Source organism: Saccostrea cucullata, unplaced genomic scaffold, assembly GCF_032062105.1.
Source record: "Saccostrea cucullata isolate Sc308-1 unplaced genomic scaffold, CSIRO_AGI_Scuc_v1 ctg144, whole genome shotgun sequence".
Taxonomy (NCBI): Eukaryota; Metazoa; Mollusca; class Bivalvia; order Ostreida; family Ostreidae; genus Saccostrea; species Saccostrea cuccullata.
The window spans coordinates 271,184-287,348 of NW_026930936.1; the positions used below are offsets into that span (position 1 = coordinate 271,184).

Below are 16,165 nucleotides of genomic sequence, written 5' to 3' on the forward strand. Positions count from 1 at the left end.
AAAAATCTGTTGTCAATTCAGTGTGTAAATATTGGTCTAACAATTAGTATGAAAAACTTCAGTCGGCATTTGACTCAATGATAAATTGTATTTGCTAACAAGGTCATTGTATCGACCATAGAACTTACGAACTGACGACTTTAAACGAGACTGCTGATATTCTTGTTTCATCAACTTATTTGTCAATAATTTACTTCGTTTTAGAAATTGTGCATGCGTAGACCATGCTCTTGCGTATATTGAATTAACTTAGATATATAAACTCCGTATGCAGGTGATGAAGGCATACTGCTGCATAAGTAAGGGAAGTTGACGATTGTAAAGTAAAGTCATTGCGTTTATCATAGAGCTTGACTGTTAGATTACCATTAACGTCTTTTTCAAGTAAAATATCCAAATATAAAACAGATGTGTCAGACTCTGTGGTATATTTTATCTCAAGCTCACCGGAATATATCATATCGACGTAAGAATGGAAGTTACCTTTGTTAATTGACAATAAGTCGTCGATATATCTAAATGTCGAGTTGAAGGCGACAGCAAGTGTTTTCTTCTTTTCACGTATAAGATTTTGGAGAAATTCTGGTTCATTTGAATACTAAAATAGGTCTGCTAGTAACGCTGCTAGTCATGCTGAAAAAAAAAACGCATTGCACTTATCAGACAGTTTCATAAAAAAAAGTAAAAACATAGTTATGATTCCTTGTGAATAACATGTACAAGAGAACATCATAGAAATGTGTGTTTTTGACATCTTTATTTATATTTTGTACATGACAATAAGTATTCATGTTTTTTATTTGAATTCCTCATTTTTTTTATTTCTAAGTCTCAAACATTATCGGTTATTCTCATTTAAAATTTTCAGAGACATTTTGTAAATTAAAGAAAGAGAAAAAAAAACAACTTACGTAAAGCCAAGATAAAAATCTTTCTTTTTAAATATTCAAATAGATCACTATTCTTTATCTCATCTTCCTCATTGAAAAATAATAATAATTTTAAAGTTAATAGCATTCAGTCTCATCCAAGCTAATTTCAATTAATTTCTCTGGATTCTTTTGGTCTTAAGTTATAGATATATATGAAATCATTCCTGAAATTTGTCTGCTAATAAATGATCATTTAAGACATATATAAACATATAAATACATATAACTCACGTGCGTGCAGCTTAAATATCGTTACTTTTTCAATGAAAGATATTCATTAAGACTAATTCTAGTACTTTTATGCATTATTCGATTTCAAAGAACATTTGATGTCTTTGCATGTATAAAATTAATTAAGGTTCTAGATTTTGGCAGATTTCTCAATCACAATTTAGAATATATAGATTTCTTCAGATACAAATTCATATACAGCCTTTATAGTGAGAAATCCCCCTATTACAAATTATCGAACATTCCGATGTATAAATTCTTTGCACCTTTCACTAGCATCTTTATTCGAAGAAGCTTTTCACCGCGTAACAGTCGGGTTTGATTATCCATATACAGGGTCAAGGTAAGTGTAAAATTGGGATCTAAAAAAGAAATAACTATTTATGTGTTATAATCATCATATTCGAATAATGAATATGTTGATTAAGATTTAAATTCAATAATTTAAGGAAAAAATAAAGTAATATAGGACATCAACAAATGCATATTACTGAGTATTTTATCAATTTTTTTTCTCTAAAAGTCTCTTATTTTATTGTTTACTTCTTATTTAAATTGAATAAGAATTCCGTTTTTCCGAACTGAATTATTTCTTTCAAGATTTCAAAAGAATTCTGAATATTCATGAACATCGTTATATTCGATTTCTCCAATAAAATACAAGAAAAAAGTAGACTAACGAATCAAACTTTTGTTATCTTTTTTAATTAAAATAAAATCTATTGATCAAAAGGGTTTCCTTGCAGAAAAGACTGAGCTAGTTTAACAGCCGACAGAATCAGTAGGAAAATGTAGATGCTATTTATTTCATTGGATAAAGAATGTTATTGACACACAATTTGAGATTATAAAAATCATCGCAAAAACAATAGTGTTTTTATGTACGTATCAATTGAACAGTTTTTTAAAGAGTACGAGGGCCGTTCAAAAATTACGCGGACTGTGCTATTATTTACTCTTACAGACGTCATATAGTTATAAAATTTCACAGAAATATGTATCTTAAAGACTCCAATAAATTTTGATAAAAATTTCTGTACTTTAAAAAAATTCTACTAAAATTATCGATATGTTGATATTGCTGATGGAGAGGTACGGAGCACCACAAAAAATTTGAAGCAAAAGCATGCATAATCCAAAATTTAACACGCGATATTTTTCGACAATTTTCTCAGATGTATCTTTAAATTGTTCTATTTCTATGTATTTAGATTTCTGACGTGATATTTGAAATACTAGCAGAAATATAGTGATTTTTCTCTGATGCAATTCCCGTGAAAACGACTGTGAAAATGACGTCTCCTGAATTGACGGCGCACCACACTTTTGTTAAATTATGCGTAATGCTCGAGATATCGCCAACATAGATCCAAAATATGCATAATAAAACATGTAGTAAACTAGGGTATTCGTGACATTCGTCCACAAATAGCAAATTGAAATTTTAGAACGTTAGACCTCTGTAAAAAGGCTATACGGAGGACAGGAAGAAGATTATCGACGAAAACTTTATCCGGACTGTAAAGAACGTGATTGCGAGTCACTAATATCACACTATATCTCATAAATACCTGCAGTTTTTGGTTTTAAAACAAAAATGCATATTCTTTACTTGTTTAATAGATTTTAAGCTGGACAATAAATTGTGTTTGGATATTGAGTAGATAAGATACTGTAAATGTATTATATTTAGCGTGTACGATATTTAGCGTAAAATGATTATTAACAAGTTAGCGTATATTTGATTTAGCGCATTTCTTGATGTTCTTATTCATGTATGAATGTTTAAGACAAGTAGCGATGTACTTGAATTAGTGAAAGTATATTTCCGCCAAAAGTGCTTAAAAGAATACACCGCCAAATGTAATACGTTTACAGTAACTCAAACTGTACAGGTACTCTTGGGTAATTTTGAGCAAATGAAAGCTCAATCACATATTCTTTTTATAATGCCTATGACGTCGAAGATTTTGCTGCTCCGTGACTTAATGAGATGTCCTGAAAAATCACTCAAAATTGATACCAAATTATAACATTTTGATATGAAATTTTGAAGACCATATAAGAAAAGATTCTTTTATATTATGTGTGACATTTTTCCCTATTATGTCGTCAAATATTTTTTCTGTGCAACAAGTCCGCGTAATTTTTGAACGGCCCTCGTAAATTACCTTATTCAAAACTCCTATGGGACACAAATTCAATTCTTTATTTCCATAAATTCGTATATAAAATTCTTAGTATATGAATTTTTTTTATATAAGAAATTTTTCGCCATAGTTCCAAAACATTTCGCTGCACAAGTTTTCGTAATAAAAAGGTTTTACTGTATTATGTTACGTTAGACAAGTACTGTTGTTTCTTCTGCTTTTTCTAACTTTTTGACACACTTTAAGCTTAGGTTAATTTAAAGCTTTCTTAGTTTCGATAATAAATTAAATTTAATTTACAATCTACAATCACACATGAGTTTACTGTTTAAAGCATTTACTTTGGATTTTTAATGGTCATTCTTTAGCTTGAAAGTAAGTCGTTGAAATATAATATAAATAAAAGAATATCAGAATGAATTATATAATCCTTACGTAATTATATAAATATTGCATTTAGTTGAGTGTAACATTGGAAATTTTCACCCCAAGAAAACCGAGGGGTGAAAATTTTCAATGTTACACTCAACTACATGCAATATTTATCATATTATACTGAATCTTTTATACAAATACATATAACAGTGAACCGTGCGCGCATAAATTCTGCGCAGTCGCTATTTTTTGGAATATCACCCGTCGTCAAGCACTGTTGACTGTTGCTACGCTGGAGGGCGTGGCTTCATTATTCAGCGGGTAATAGTTTTTTTTAAACAAATGTTTCTCGACCAATCACATTCAACTAATTTACATGAAAATCTAATATAACAGCTTATTTACTGAGTGAGTGATAAAAGCGGAGGGAATAAGCCACGAGCGGAATGCAGGACATTAACACGTAGAACACCTACTACACCGTGGTAGATACAAATATATCGGCTCTGTATTTTCACCGCAAATGTAGAAATTTTGTTTAAATTGTGTGTTATGAAAAACTAGAGCAAATAGATAAAAAGTGTATAAAATAACGTCTTCACCATTCACTTTAGGTCTCACTTTAAAATAACTTAGCCCAAAAATAATCTTTGCGGAGGTTTATTTGATTTTTATTATATAAAAAAATGCAACAATCCTACAAATATGATAAATAAAACCGTTGCAATTAAGAAACCATAAAGATATTCTTTCCCCAAATGTCTAGCTATATCAGGTTACGAGAACAATGACCGTTTCTCTTAATAAACATTTATATACAAAAACAATTATTTTATGAAGGATTTCCTGATGGTAACTTCATTCTATTTACATTGCCGTAATTGATTTTACGACAAGATTTTATAAGGTAGGGCCTCAGGTACATTCTAGTACAAATTCCGACTATTTCTGATGATTAACCACGGGTTGGCTATGTTTTATCACTGGTCCTTATTATCATCTTTATATACAGAGGTATACTAACAAATAACAATTCAAACATTCAAAAGTTTTACACAAAGGCATCGATTGCTTTGTAAGTAATTCGGTAGAAACCTTTTAGTCAAAAAATGAATGAAAAAATAAATTTTTTTCTTAACAAAAATTTTCAATTTTTAAACAAAGAATAAAAGAAATTCGAATGAAATGTTTTCAGATCCTTAAAAATAAGTATATGATTTTTTGGCACAAAGTGAATTAAGATGAAAGTGTCAAATTTCTATGGTTTGTGCTTCCTGCTTGGCTTTGCAGATGAACCTGGTACTTTTATCCATTGACAAATATTCAGGATAGTTTGCCTCAGAGAAAAACACGGAATTAGTGTCGATTGTTTTTTAGCCTAATGTTGATGCTCTATATTGCCATTATGTTTAAATTGTTGTCGGAAATAAAGACATTCCGCTGTATCACAGGATGTTACAAATATCCTCTACATACACAAACCTAAAGTGCACTTTGTCCTCAAAACTTATATAAATGTAATTAAAGAATGGGATGTAAGCAATAGTTTGTTTTTGATTCCTCCGCAAATGTGTCGGTTTAAATAGGTTCATCAGTTCAACAAGTTCAATATTTTTTTAATGTTTAATTCTAACACACACTCCAAAATAAATTAATATAAAAAAAAATAAAAGCTCTTCAATGTTACAATACAGATTCATTAATTTTCAGAGAGAGAGAGAGAGAGAGAGAGAGAGAGAGAGAGAGAGAGAGAGAGAGAGAGCACCTAAAACCTTATCTTGATAATTTAAAAATCAAAATTTCCTGATCTTTTTTATCCTCGCGTATTCAACATTTGCAAATCTGAGAACAAAAATAAAATTTTTGAGAGAAATATTTGACAATTTAGTTGAACTTTTCTTCTAAATTCTGCTTTATCAATATCTTATTCCTTTTTTTCAAATTTATAGGTTAACCTAAGGATGAAAGCCATTATTTCCCTTGCTGTCCTTTCAGTGACAATCCTAATTATAGAGGGAGAACATGACGTACGTATTCTTTCCATCCAAATTATTTACAGCCTTTATAATTTAATGTCTAACATTATATATAGTCTTAGCTTACATTCAAAGAATAATCCTTTTGAAATCCGTTTTGGTGAAGTTTAACAAGAACATAGTTACCAACTTTAAAACGTCTTTCATAAGTTCATATTTGAGTATTATAAATAATACTCAAAAAAGGTAATTATATATGTAGAAACTTTCTAGTTCCATTTTAGTTTAATTCTTCAAAATAATCATGTACATTATGCAAAACATGTATATTAGTGGAACTTTTACCATTGAACCAAAGAGGAATATATTAAAACATTTTAAAAGAGCGAGTTTTCTATCGAAAATGGTTTCATTGGAATATTCTTTAAAAACTTCAAGTATTTGTGTTTTTAAAGAAGAAATTATCTTCAAGACAGTACATATAAGCACAAAAATAAATTAATGAAGCTGTTAATTTTCTGATTTATTAACACGAATGCCTTCCATTCTTTTTTCTAGAAAATGTTGAAGCCCTCGAAAAGTAAGTACAATATTGTTCTGAATGCATTTTTCAATTCTTAGCATATTTTTTTATTGGTAAAAGAAAATTTAACCAGATAAATTTAGATTTCAGAAATGGTTCGTCAAAGATAAACGTGTCTCCATTTCTTAGAAAAATCAGTATGTATATCTTAATGTTTAATTTCTTTATATATTTAATATTGGAATGTTGTAAATAACAGATTAATCATAGTAAAAGAATCGAACCCATGAAAAATTAATCAAAAACAAAATAATAAAATGTAGAAAATTCTTAATTTTACACAGTTTTTTTTAACAATTTGAATGTAATAAGTCTTAATTAATATTTATCATGGGGCCTTTTGAAGAAGAGAAACATATCTTGTATATAGGACTGTCCTTTTCTTCAACAGCATATGGCATTTAAGCTGTAAAAGACTTGGAAACAATTAATTGACTATTATATTACATATTTCGAATAATCCTTTTAAAGCATTTCTAACACCCCCCCCCCAAATACATTTGTCAGATTTTGATTTTAGTCTTTAGAGTCGATGTTTTTGTTGCGAAGTCTAAATACTGTATACAGGGAAATTTTCAAATTACATGTAGAATTTTGATTTAAGGAAAGCCAAATCCTTTTCTTTTTATACATTACTTTGAATAATCAAGTTAAATGTATTGACAAATTTTTGTAAATGTAACTTATAGGGAGTTCTCCAGACTTAGGGCCAGAAATTTTTCAAGAACCTGATAGCAAGCAAAGTGATGATTCTGATGATGAAATTGGAGCTAAATTAATGGACGATTTCATATACTTTCTTACATTAAAAGGTTTGTTTTTAATGCCAGTTCAAAAGTACAAAGTACAAAAGATTATTAGATGCATGTAAAGAAATATCAGAATTAAAGAAAAACAAAACATGTTAAAGAAAGACAATTTTAAAAATAAAATTGTGTAATACTTGGAGCTTTGTATATTTCAGATTCTGGAATGCTGGATATGTGCCTATCATTTCGAAAATGACGACAACGAAAACAATGAGTACAAACAAGCCAAATTAAGACAACGTGTGAAGAGTGCTTCAATATATACTTTAATATGATCTTTAAGCTTATTTTGGTTTAAATAAAGACTTTTACTCTAAGTCTTTGGTTTGTAATATCATGTTTGAATTTTGAAGCCGGGCAAAGTTAAGTTTCACTGGTATATTTATGATCACAGAGTAATGATAAAATATTCTTAAAAGCCGATTTGTATTGTTTGAATGAGCCTTTGACTTTGAATATTGTTGATAATCTCCATATTCTACACTAACAAAGATAGACTTTCCTTTATTTTACATTAAGCAAGCAAGCAATAGCCAGTCAGCATTTTTTGTACAAAAAGATAATTATCAAACATCTTAATAATCAAAACTTTAGAGTATATTTGACGATCTCATTTCATCTTAAATCTATCCTATGTAAAATGCCTTGATCTATATTAAAATTTATATTGCATATATTCTTAAAAGAAACAGAAACTGGACAAGAAAACAATTTGGTTAAATTTCTTGTTTTATATTAAGTATCTTCCTCAGAAAAGCAAGCTTAACACAAGAAATAAAGAAAGACTATAGGACATGTTTATCAACATGCCAGTTGCCCAGTTATTACCCAACTATTGACGTCAAGACTTATAACAATCTGATTTGCTCAGATTAATTTTACTTACTTCACCCTGATTACATGAAGATTTATACATGTATTATACTTCTGTAGCTTATACTACCCATAGAAGGCTACATTCTTAATTTTTTATCAGCTTTAAACTAAAATAGATTTGTCTTTCCTATAATGAGCACTCGATAAATGTAGCAAACTGTGAAGAGGACTACATAAGTGATATCAATGCCATAATTTCTTCTACAATTTTGAATAGATTATTGGCAAATTTACAATTTAAAGGTATTGCTACCGATAATATCCCATACTCAATGTATTTAATTGTGAACATGAAGACCACAACTGTTCTCTTCCTATCAAGTATAATATTTTTAAAATAAATTTGATCTTACATAAATCTATCATGGGTCTGCAAAACAGATGGCAATTAGTTCCAACGGGTATTAACAGCTGTGAGAAGAAATCATCTTTAAATGTATCAACTTCAAGGTACAACCTAATTGTTTTTAAACAATTATTTTACAAATGACCAATGTCGCATTTACGAGTTCCAAATTTAATGAATAAGCATCTGTCTGTAACTTAAATATCCCGGACTTTAATTTATCCTTGGAAATGTTTTTATCAAGTGTTGCAAAATTCATACATAGAGAACGTTCCTTGTCCGTTATCCTAACAAATCATTTTTAATATAAAAATTCAATTGCAAACCTAAAGCAATCACTATAGATAGATCTACTGTAGTATAGTCGTACGGAAAAACAAAAGCAAAGGGTAAGAAAATCTATAACTCTATTCTATTTTGTATGCATTAAAATACTAATACGAGATTCCAGAGAATTTTGCATATTTCTTCGTCATCTTTATTTTTCTGACAAAGAATCACATACAATGTACCTTGAGCTTGATTTTGGAAGGCAGTCTGAGGGCTTCGTGACGGTATTCAAGTATACAGTGTGGTGAAGAAAAGCTCTTTGTATAGTAGTTCCTGTTAAGAGCTTAATCAAGAAACCAGGTTCGTGAGGTATTTGAAAAGAATTGTGTATTAGATATAATTTGTATGCTATAATTGCTCTAAGAACCAATGGCAATTGTGCACACATGTCCTGCTATGCTTTAATGGACCAGATTTTCTTAATATGGATTCAAAACCAAAGACAAACTGCATGCAACGTCGGAAAGCATATTTCTTTTAGTGTGTGAGGATTGCAACAATAGGAATAAATAAAAAAAATCAAAAAGATACATCCCAGACAGCTGAGATACATTTACAACATAAATTCTTTCAAATCAAAGCCGAAGGGAGTTAGGTTGAGGGCATAACAGAAAAAAAATCTTTATTGCATTAAGGACATACGCAACGTATCTTACCTACTGATAGATTTTCAAGATATTCCAAATTTAAACGTATAATATAATTACATGATCATTGACAAAAAATCAACATGCCTTACCAGAGGTTTTGAAAAGATATCGAATTTTGAAAATTTTCACATTATTCAAATAAAAATGTACAAAAATTATAAAACATAAATTCCAGATTTTTTTTCATTAAAATATTGTTTTAGAAGAGGTGTACAAATCCATATATAGACATTAAAAATATTGCACACAGGTCCTTCATTTAGTGGAACTCTTCAACTCCAGGGAAGAACCCAAAAAAGTTCAAACTACGTTGCGTATGACCTTAAACTGCAAAAAATCTTTCTCCTTCAAAACAAAACTAAACCCAATTTATTAAAAGTAACAGTGTTCTCCATGAACTCTATTGTCTCTGTGTACAGAATCAATCAACATGATGATATAAGCTCCTTACAAAGATATTAACGGTCATTTATATAAACTATTGACCAGTAAACAGATTTCCCCCACAATATTTTGATACTTATTATTAGATTGTTTTATTGCGATGAACTGATACCGTCACGACTTCCAAAACATCTTTTAACAAGATGTGTTTGTGAAACACTGATGCCCCCGTATGGCAACATAGCGAAGGTTAAGCTTTCTTAAATGCATTTCTCAAATATGTTGGTACCTAAAGTAAGGCCTTTTCACAAGAAATACAAATGTGAAATATAAAACCCTAGCACCATCTGTTCAAAGGTTATGACCAAGCTTAACGTTTTAAAAGGTAAAAGAACCCCGGGGTCAAGGTCAAAGAATCAAGGTTGTTGGTTTCTAAAGAAAGGCCTTGTCTCAAAGATTACATATGGGAAGTATGAAAGCGTTGGTCCTGCTGGCCCTTACCGTGCAAAATTATGGCCAAGGTTAAAGTTTGTAAAAAGTACGTCAAAATCCAAAGTCAAGGTCAAAGGGTCAGAGTTGTTGATATCCAATGAAAGGTCTTCTCACAAGTATTAAATGTGTGAAGTATGAAAACCCTAGCCCTTACCGTTCAAAAGTTATGGCCAAGGTTAAAGTTTTTTTGTAAGTACGTAAATCTCCAAGGTCAAGGTCAAAAGGTCAAAATTTTGGTTTCAAATGAAAGGTCTTGCCACAAGAAATTGATATTTGAAATATGAAAGTCCTAGTATCTACCGATTAATAATTAGGGCCAAAGTAAAAGTTTGGATTTTTTCTGCAAAAATGGGTCGAACTCAAAGGTCAAGGTCATAGGGTCAAGGTTCTTAATATCAAATGAAAGGTCTTGTCACAAGAATAAAAAATATGAAGTATAAAAGCCCTAGTCTTAACCCTTGAAAAATTATGATCAAGGTTGTATTTTAAAAGTAGGTCAAACTCCAAGGTCAAGGTCAAACTTCTTGGTATTAAATAAAGCGTCTTTTCACAAGGATTACATATGTGAAGTATAGAAGCCCTAAACCTTCCCGTTAAAAAGTTATGGTCAAGGTTAAAGTTTTTTTTATAAGTATTGAAATCTCTAACTGAAGGTCAAAGTCAAAAGGTCAAAGTTGTTGGTATTCAATGAAAGGTCTTTCCACAAAAGATACGAGGGCCGTTCAAAAATTACGCGGACTTGTTGCACAGAAAAAATATTTGATGACATAATCGGGCAAAAGGTCACACATAATATAAAAGAATCTTTACTTATATGGTCTTCAAAATTTCATATCAAAATGTTGTAAATTGGTATCAATTTTGAGTGATTTTTCAGGAAATATCATTAAGTCATGGAGCAGCAAAGTCTTCGACGTCACAGACATTTTAAAAAAAATATGTGATTTAGCTTTCATTTTCTCAACATTTTCCCAAGAGTACCTGTACAGTTTGAGTTACCTTATCTACTCAACATCCAAACACCATTTCTTGTCAAACTTAAAATCTATTAAACAAGTAAAGAATATTATTTTTTTGTTTTAAAGCAAAAACTGCAGATATTTATGAGATATTATGTGATATTGGTGACTCTCAATCACGTTCTTGTCAGTCCGGATAAAGTTTTCGTCGATAATCTGCATTCCCAATCTCCTATGCAGAGTTGTCGTTCGTTCCTCTCTCAGACACCTCTGCAATGGGCTCACGTCAAGATTTTTGACGTAACGTATAAAACGTGATATTTGAAGAATTGTTTCAATTTAAATTAACATATCTGGATTGATTTAGTAAATATCTATCTCAAAACTCAGACATAAGCATAGAAACTGAACTATGATGAATTAAAAAAAAAAACCGCACTATTTCTCGTATTTATCGCTGTGATATACATGAGCCAACGACAGAGGTGAATGTATGAGCCGATGGTAGAGAGTGCTGCATTCCGTCCTCCCGTATAGCCTTTTTACAGAGGTCTAACGGTATAAAATTTCAATTTGCTATTTGTGGACGAATGTCACGAATACCCTAGTTTACTACATGTTTTATTATGCATATTTTGGATCTATGTTGGCGATATCTTGAGCATTACACATAATTTAACAAAAGTGTGGTGCGCCGTCAATTCAGGAGACATCATTTTCACAGTCGTTTTCACGGGAATCGCATCAGTAAAAAATCACTATATTTCTGTTAGTACTTCAAATATCAGGCCAGAAATCTAAATACATAATAATTGAACAATATAAAGATACATTTTAGAAAATTGTCGAAAAATAATTATAGAAAATTAATAAGTTAAACTTTGCATTCCGCATGCTTTTGCTTCAAATTTTTTGTCGTGCTCCGTACCTCTCCATCAGCGATATCAACATACCAATAATTCTAGTAGAATTTTTTTTTAAATACAGAAATTTGCCCAAAATTTATTGGAATCTTTAAGATACATATTTTCTTTGAAATTTCATAACTATATGACGTCTGTAAGAGTAAATAATAGCACAGTCCGCGTAATTTTTGAACGGCCCTCGTACATATATGAAGTATAAAAGTCCTGCTTTCTACTATTCAAAAGATTTGGTCAAAGTAAAAGTTTAGAATTTTTGTGTAAACGTGGGTCAAACTCCAAGATCAAGATCAAAAGGTCAAATTTGGTGGAACCCAAAGAAATATCTTGTCACAAGGAATACATATGTGAAATATGAAAGTCATAGATCCACTTAATCAAAAGTTATGGGCAAGGTTAAAGTTTTTTTCGGACAAACAGACAAACAGACAGACAGAGAGACATACCGACAGAAAGACAGACAGACAGACGAACACGACAAAAACTATATACCCCCGAAACTTTGTTTACGGGGGCATAAAAATGGCCATACAATCATTGCGACGTGAAGTTAACGAACAGATAATGCTATGTATGCTTTATATAGAAATGACCGTCACCGAGCGATTGAATGTTGACAGGAAAATGAACGAAGAGTAATAAAATTCAAAAGTCCATCGAAATATTAAAAAAATGCTTGGTTTTATGTGTATTTTTACGTGATTTCTGTTCGTATATTCAAATTTCATAGATCTACAGAACAGAACGGTAAAAAAACAATAAGTCGAAATGTTACATAATCTTAGATTTAGGATAAATCATAATGCAGTGGGTCGTATAGATTGCGTGGAATAAAAAATTTACATGATTTACATGATTTAAAAGGGTGTGAGACAAATTCATCGGAAATTGAAAAAAGTAATATATTGGCCAGTTATCGACCTAACAATTCTCTCATTTCTTAGTTTCGAAAAAAAGAATGTTCGTACAAAAACATAAAAATTTCGAGGACATTATATTTATATCCCTATATTTAGATCGAATTTATTTTCGGCTTTATTGAAAGTTAAGAAAAAATATCATTAAACCGGAAACAATGCAAAATAAAGTAAATATTTATTTCTATTTAAGCACTCTCATTAAAATTGATTTGGAAAAAAGGTTTGGAAAGGTAAGAACTTTTGTATATGGATGGTTCGGTGATTGTAATTCCTAGGATTGTCAAAACTTATTCTCCATATTGTCTCATGTAAATCTTTAAGATTTACTGTGAAATCACAAATTTTCGGGGGTCGGGTCGTTGTTTTCGAAGTATGAAGTGGCCCACGAATTCATGTCCGCTTCGAAATGAATAATGTTGCATACATCGCTATTAAACAGTTCTTCATCCACAAAATGAAATCCCCATCAACCAAGAGTTTTTCCTCAAACCACGAAATTTTGACACCTTGAAAATATATGATTATAAATCTTTTTTTTTAGAATCTACACTAGCCTAAAAATACTTTCGTATAAGTTTCATCTCATCCTGATCAGATGTCCTTGTGAATAAACTATGTATATTTCAAGAAGAAAAATTTTTTCGTCGATTCAATTCAATTTATTCACTCAAAACCATGTAAATGGTACATGAGGCTCAAAAAACACATAAAACATATATGCATTAATACAGTGGGTCTAGCAGAAGGTAATAATTAAAGAGAACAGACAATATTATTAATTTAATTTAGAAATAAATGTACATAATTTTTACAAAGAATCAACATCATTTTGGCACATGACTTCACAAAATTTGATAATATTTGGTCAATAATATTTCGTCAACACATGTAATATGCTATTAAATACTGACAAATCACTGAAGAAGTGACTTTAATTACTGTAACGGGACAACATATCACTGCGGATATAGTACCAGTAATTTCTGTAACTGTACAATTAATTAATGGAATAGTGGAACTATTTTACTGGAATAATAGAAAAATAGTAAAAAAAAAAATCGTTCGGATATTCATAAACTATAGTATGTAAGGTAAGCTCTATGTTCATCGTACTTTTACATGACTGACCTTAGCAGATTTCGGGGATAGATAAGAAGCAGATTATGTCATTATATTTGTATACAGGAAGATGGCCCCTGCAATTCTTATGATAATTGTCTTGAGCGGAGGTAATTCTCGTATGATCATAAATTTTTAAATTATTAATCGTATTCAGAAAATATAAGCACAAGTATTTTTTTTCAAAAGAAAGGACAAGACACATCAAAATGACATTAAAATATATTTTCAACAAACGATAACAACTGATTGCATATTTAATATGAAACTGAATAATGGATTCTACTGTATTCAATATTATGACAAGTTAGTTTTCTATTCTATTTTATATCATGACAAGTTAGCTTTCTATTGTATTTGATATATAATGACAAGTTAGCTTTCTATTGTATTTCATATCATGGACAAGCAAGATTTCTATTATTGTATTTTAAATATAACAAACAAGCAACCTTCTATAATTGTATTTGATATGATTGATAAGTTGTGGGTGTCTCCTCTCAACCTCCACCTTGTCCTCACGGTTGGACCAGCCGCGAATCCTCCTGTTATGCGTTTATTAGTGACACCCCCGAAGATTGGATGACAGCGATGGTAAATTTTATATATATTAATGTATACTGTAGAGACTTTTATTTTAAAGGATTTTTGATCTTTTATACTGTTCGTCATCTCCACATGTTTCATTTGATGTGATTCTTCCTAAAACTATATCTAGAACATAGCAGTTTGTCTTTTAATTAAGTCTTGTAAAGGACGCTAACACAAATTATCACATCCTCTCGATGTTGTAATTGTTTTAAAGCCTGTTGTACTTATAATGTATTACAGTCAAGGTAAAACAAAAGTACACCTTTTATATGTCTTTAATTTCATAATTTCAGTCATATTGTAATGCTCTACATGCAACATTGGTGGAAATTGAAACAGTTGCAGAGGACGAATTTCTTCGCATGCATTTATTAGACAGCAAAGCCACAGGTAACAAATAATCTGTTTAATACTTAAATTTAAGGGTGCTCAGCGGGCCATGAATAATGCTCCTAATCCCCTTGATAAACTCCAAGGATTCATCTCCAAGATTGAAGATTGGCTTGCTTTTTCCGCAAAAATTATCCTTTGATACACGAAAACTCCGAAAAATTTTGACAATTTGAATCAATTTTTTTTTCTGTTCACTTTACTTTTATTTTACCTACCCCTCCTAAAGAAAATTAAATGCAGTCTACACGAACTTGTAGTGAATTTAGCGAGAACAAGAACATTTTAATAGCATGTCGATTGTATATGTGGCGATTTTGTCGTTAGCTCGGTTAGACCTCTGTTTCAGGTGGATACTGGATTGGACTCTCTGACATTCTGGTGGAAGGAGACTGGGTTTGGACGTCTACTCAGACGAACCCAACGTATAGCAATTGGAATCCTGGACAGCCGGACAATGTGCATCATCATCAGGACTGCGGACAGCTGTATGGGCCCTATAGGTTTCATTGGGACGACGGTTTATGCAATACTGCCAACAACTTTATATGCGAGAAAGCGTAAGGCATTAAAAATAACTTGTAGTACGAGTTTACTGATTTGAGGAGGCCTCTTTCTTAGTGAAACAGGCATAAGCGTCGGAACCGAGGGGGGGGGGGGGGGGGGGTTAGAGGGCTTAGCCCCCCACCCACATTTTTGCAAAGATAGACATTACATAGTCATTGATTTTTTTCAATTTGCTTCCGTCTCAAATGATAGGTGGCTAGAAGGAATAGTACTGCAGCCATTCAAGTCCATTCAAACAATAAGAAGCAGAGGAAGGGGTTGGATTAGGAGCCTTTGAAATAAAATGATTCTGAAAACTAAAACAAAGTATTTGACTGTGTTTAGTTTATTATTGATATGAACATAAAGCATTAAAAAATAATTATTATAATATGAGTTTACATCTTTACTACAAATATCGTAATTACTACCTTTTTCTTCCAGAATAAACGAAGATATTGATGTCATCGGTTGAAATTCTCTAATATACATAAAGAAGCATTCAGTATTTATACTTTGATAGTTCACTTAACTATTTTGAGTGTCAGATCTGAGAAAAATATATTTTGTACAATTTTTTTTT

The 16,165-nt window shown here is 30.9% G+C and overlaps 2 protein-coding genes across 2 annotated transcripts; both read left to right on the top strand.

Annotated features, from left to right (window-relative positions):
- Positions 1–1,463: 1,463 nt before the first annotated feature.
- LOC134230643 (uncharacterized) lies at positions 1,464–7,374 on the top strand. The gene is made up of 6 exons (XM_062712474.1): positions 1,464–1,506; positions 5,638–5,715; positions 6,223–6,244; positions 6,331–6,384; positions 6,937–7,059; positions 7,212–7,374. The coding sequence occupies exons 2-6, from the start codon at positions 5,650–5,652 to the stop codon at positions 7,250–7,252; spliced, it is 306 nt and encodes a 101-aa protein (XP_062568458.1). The 5' UTR covers positions 1,464–1,506; positions 5,638–5,649; the 3' UTR covers positions 7,253–7,374.
- A 6,743-nt stretch (positions 7,375–14,117) lies between these two features.
- LOC134230644 (perlucin-like protein) lies at positions 14,118–16,157 on the top strand. The gene is made up of 5 exons (XM_062712475.1): positions 14,118–14,165; positions 14,540–14,649; positions 14,940–15,036; positions 15,386–15,596; positions 16,027–16,157. The coding sequence occupies exons 1-5, from the start codon at positions 14,126–14,128 to the stop codon at positions 16,055–16,057; spliced, it is 489 nt and encodes a 162-aa protein (XP_062568459.1). The 5' UTR covers positions 14,118–14,125; the 3' UTR covers positions 16,058–16,157.
- The last annotated feature ends 8 nt before the right edge of the window (positions 16,158–16,165 follow it).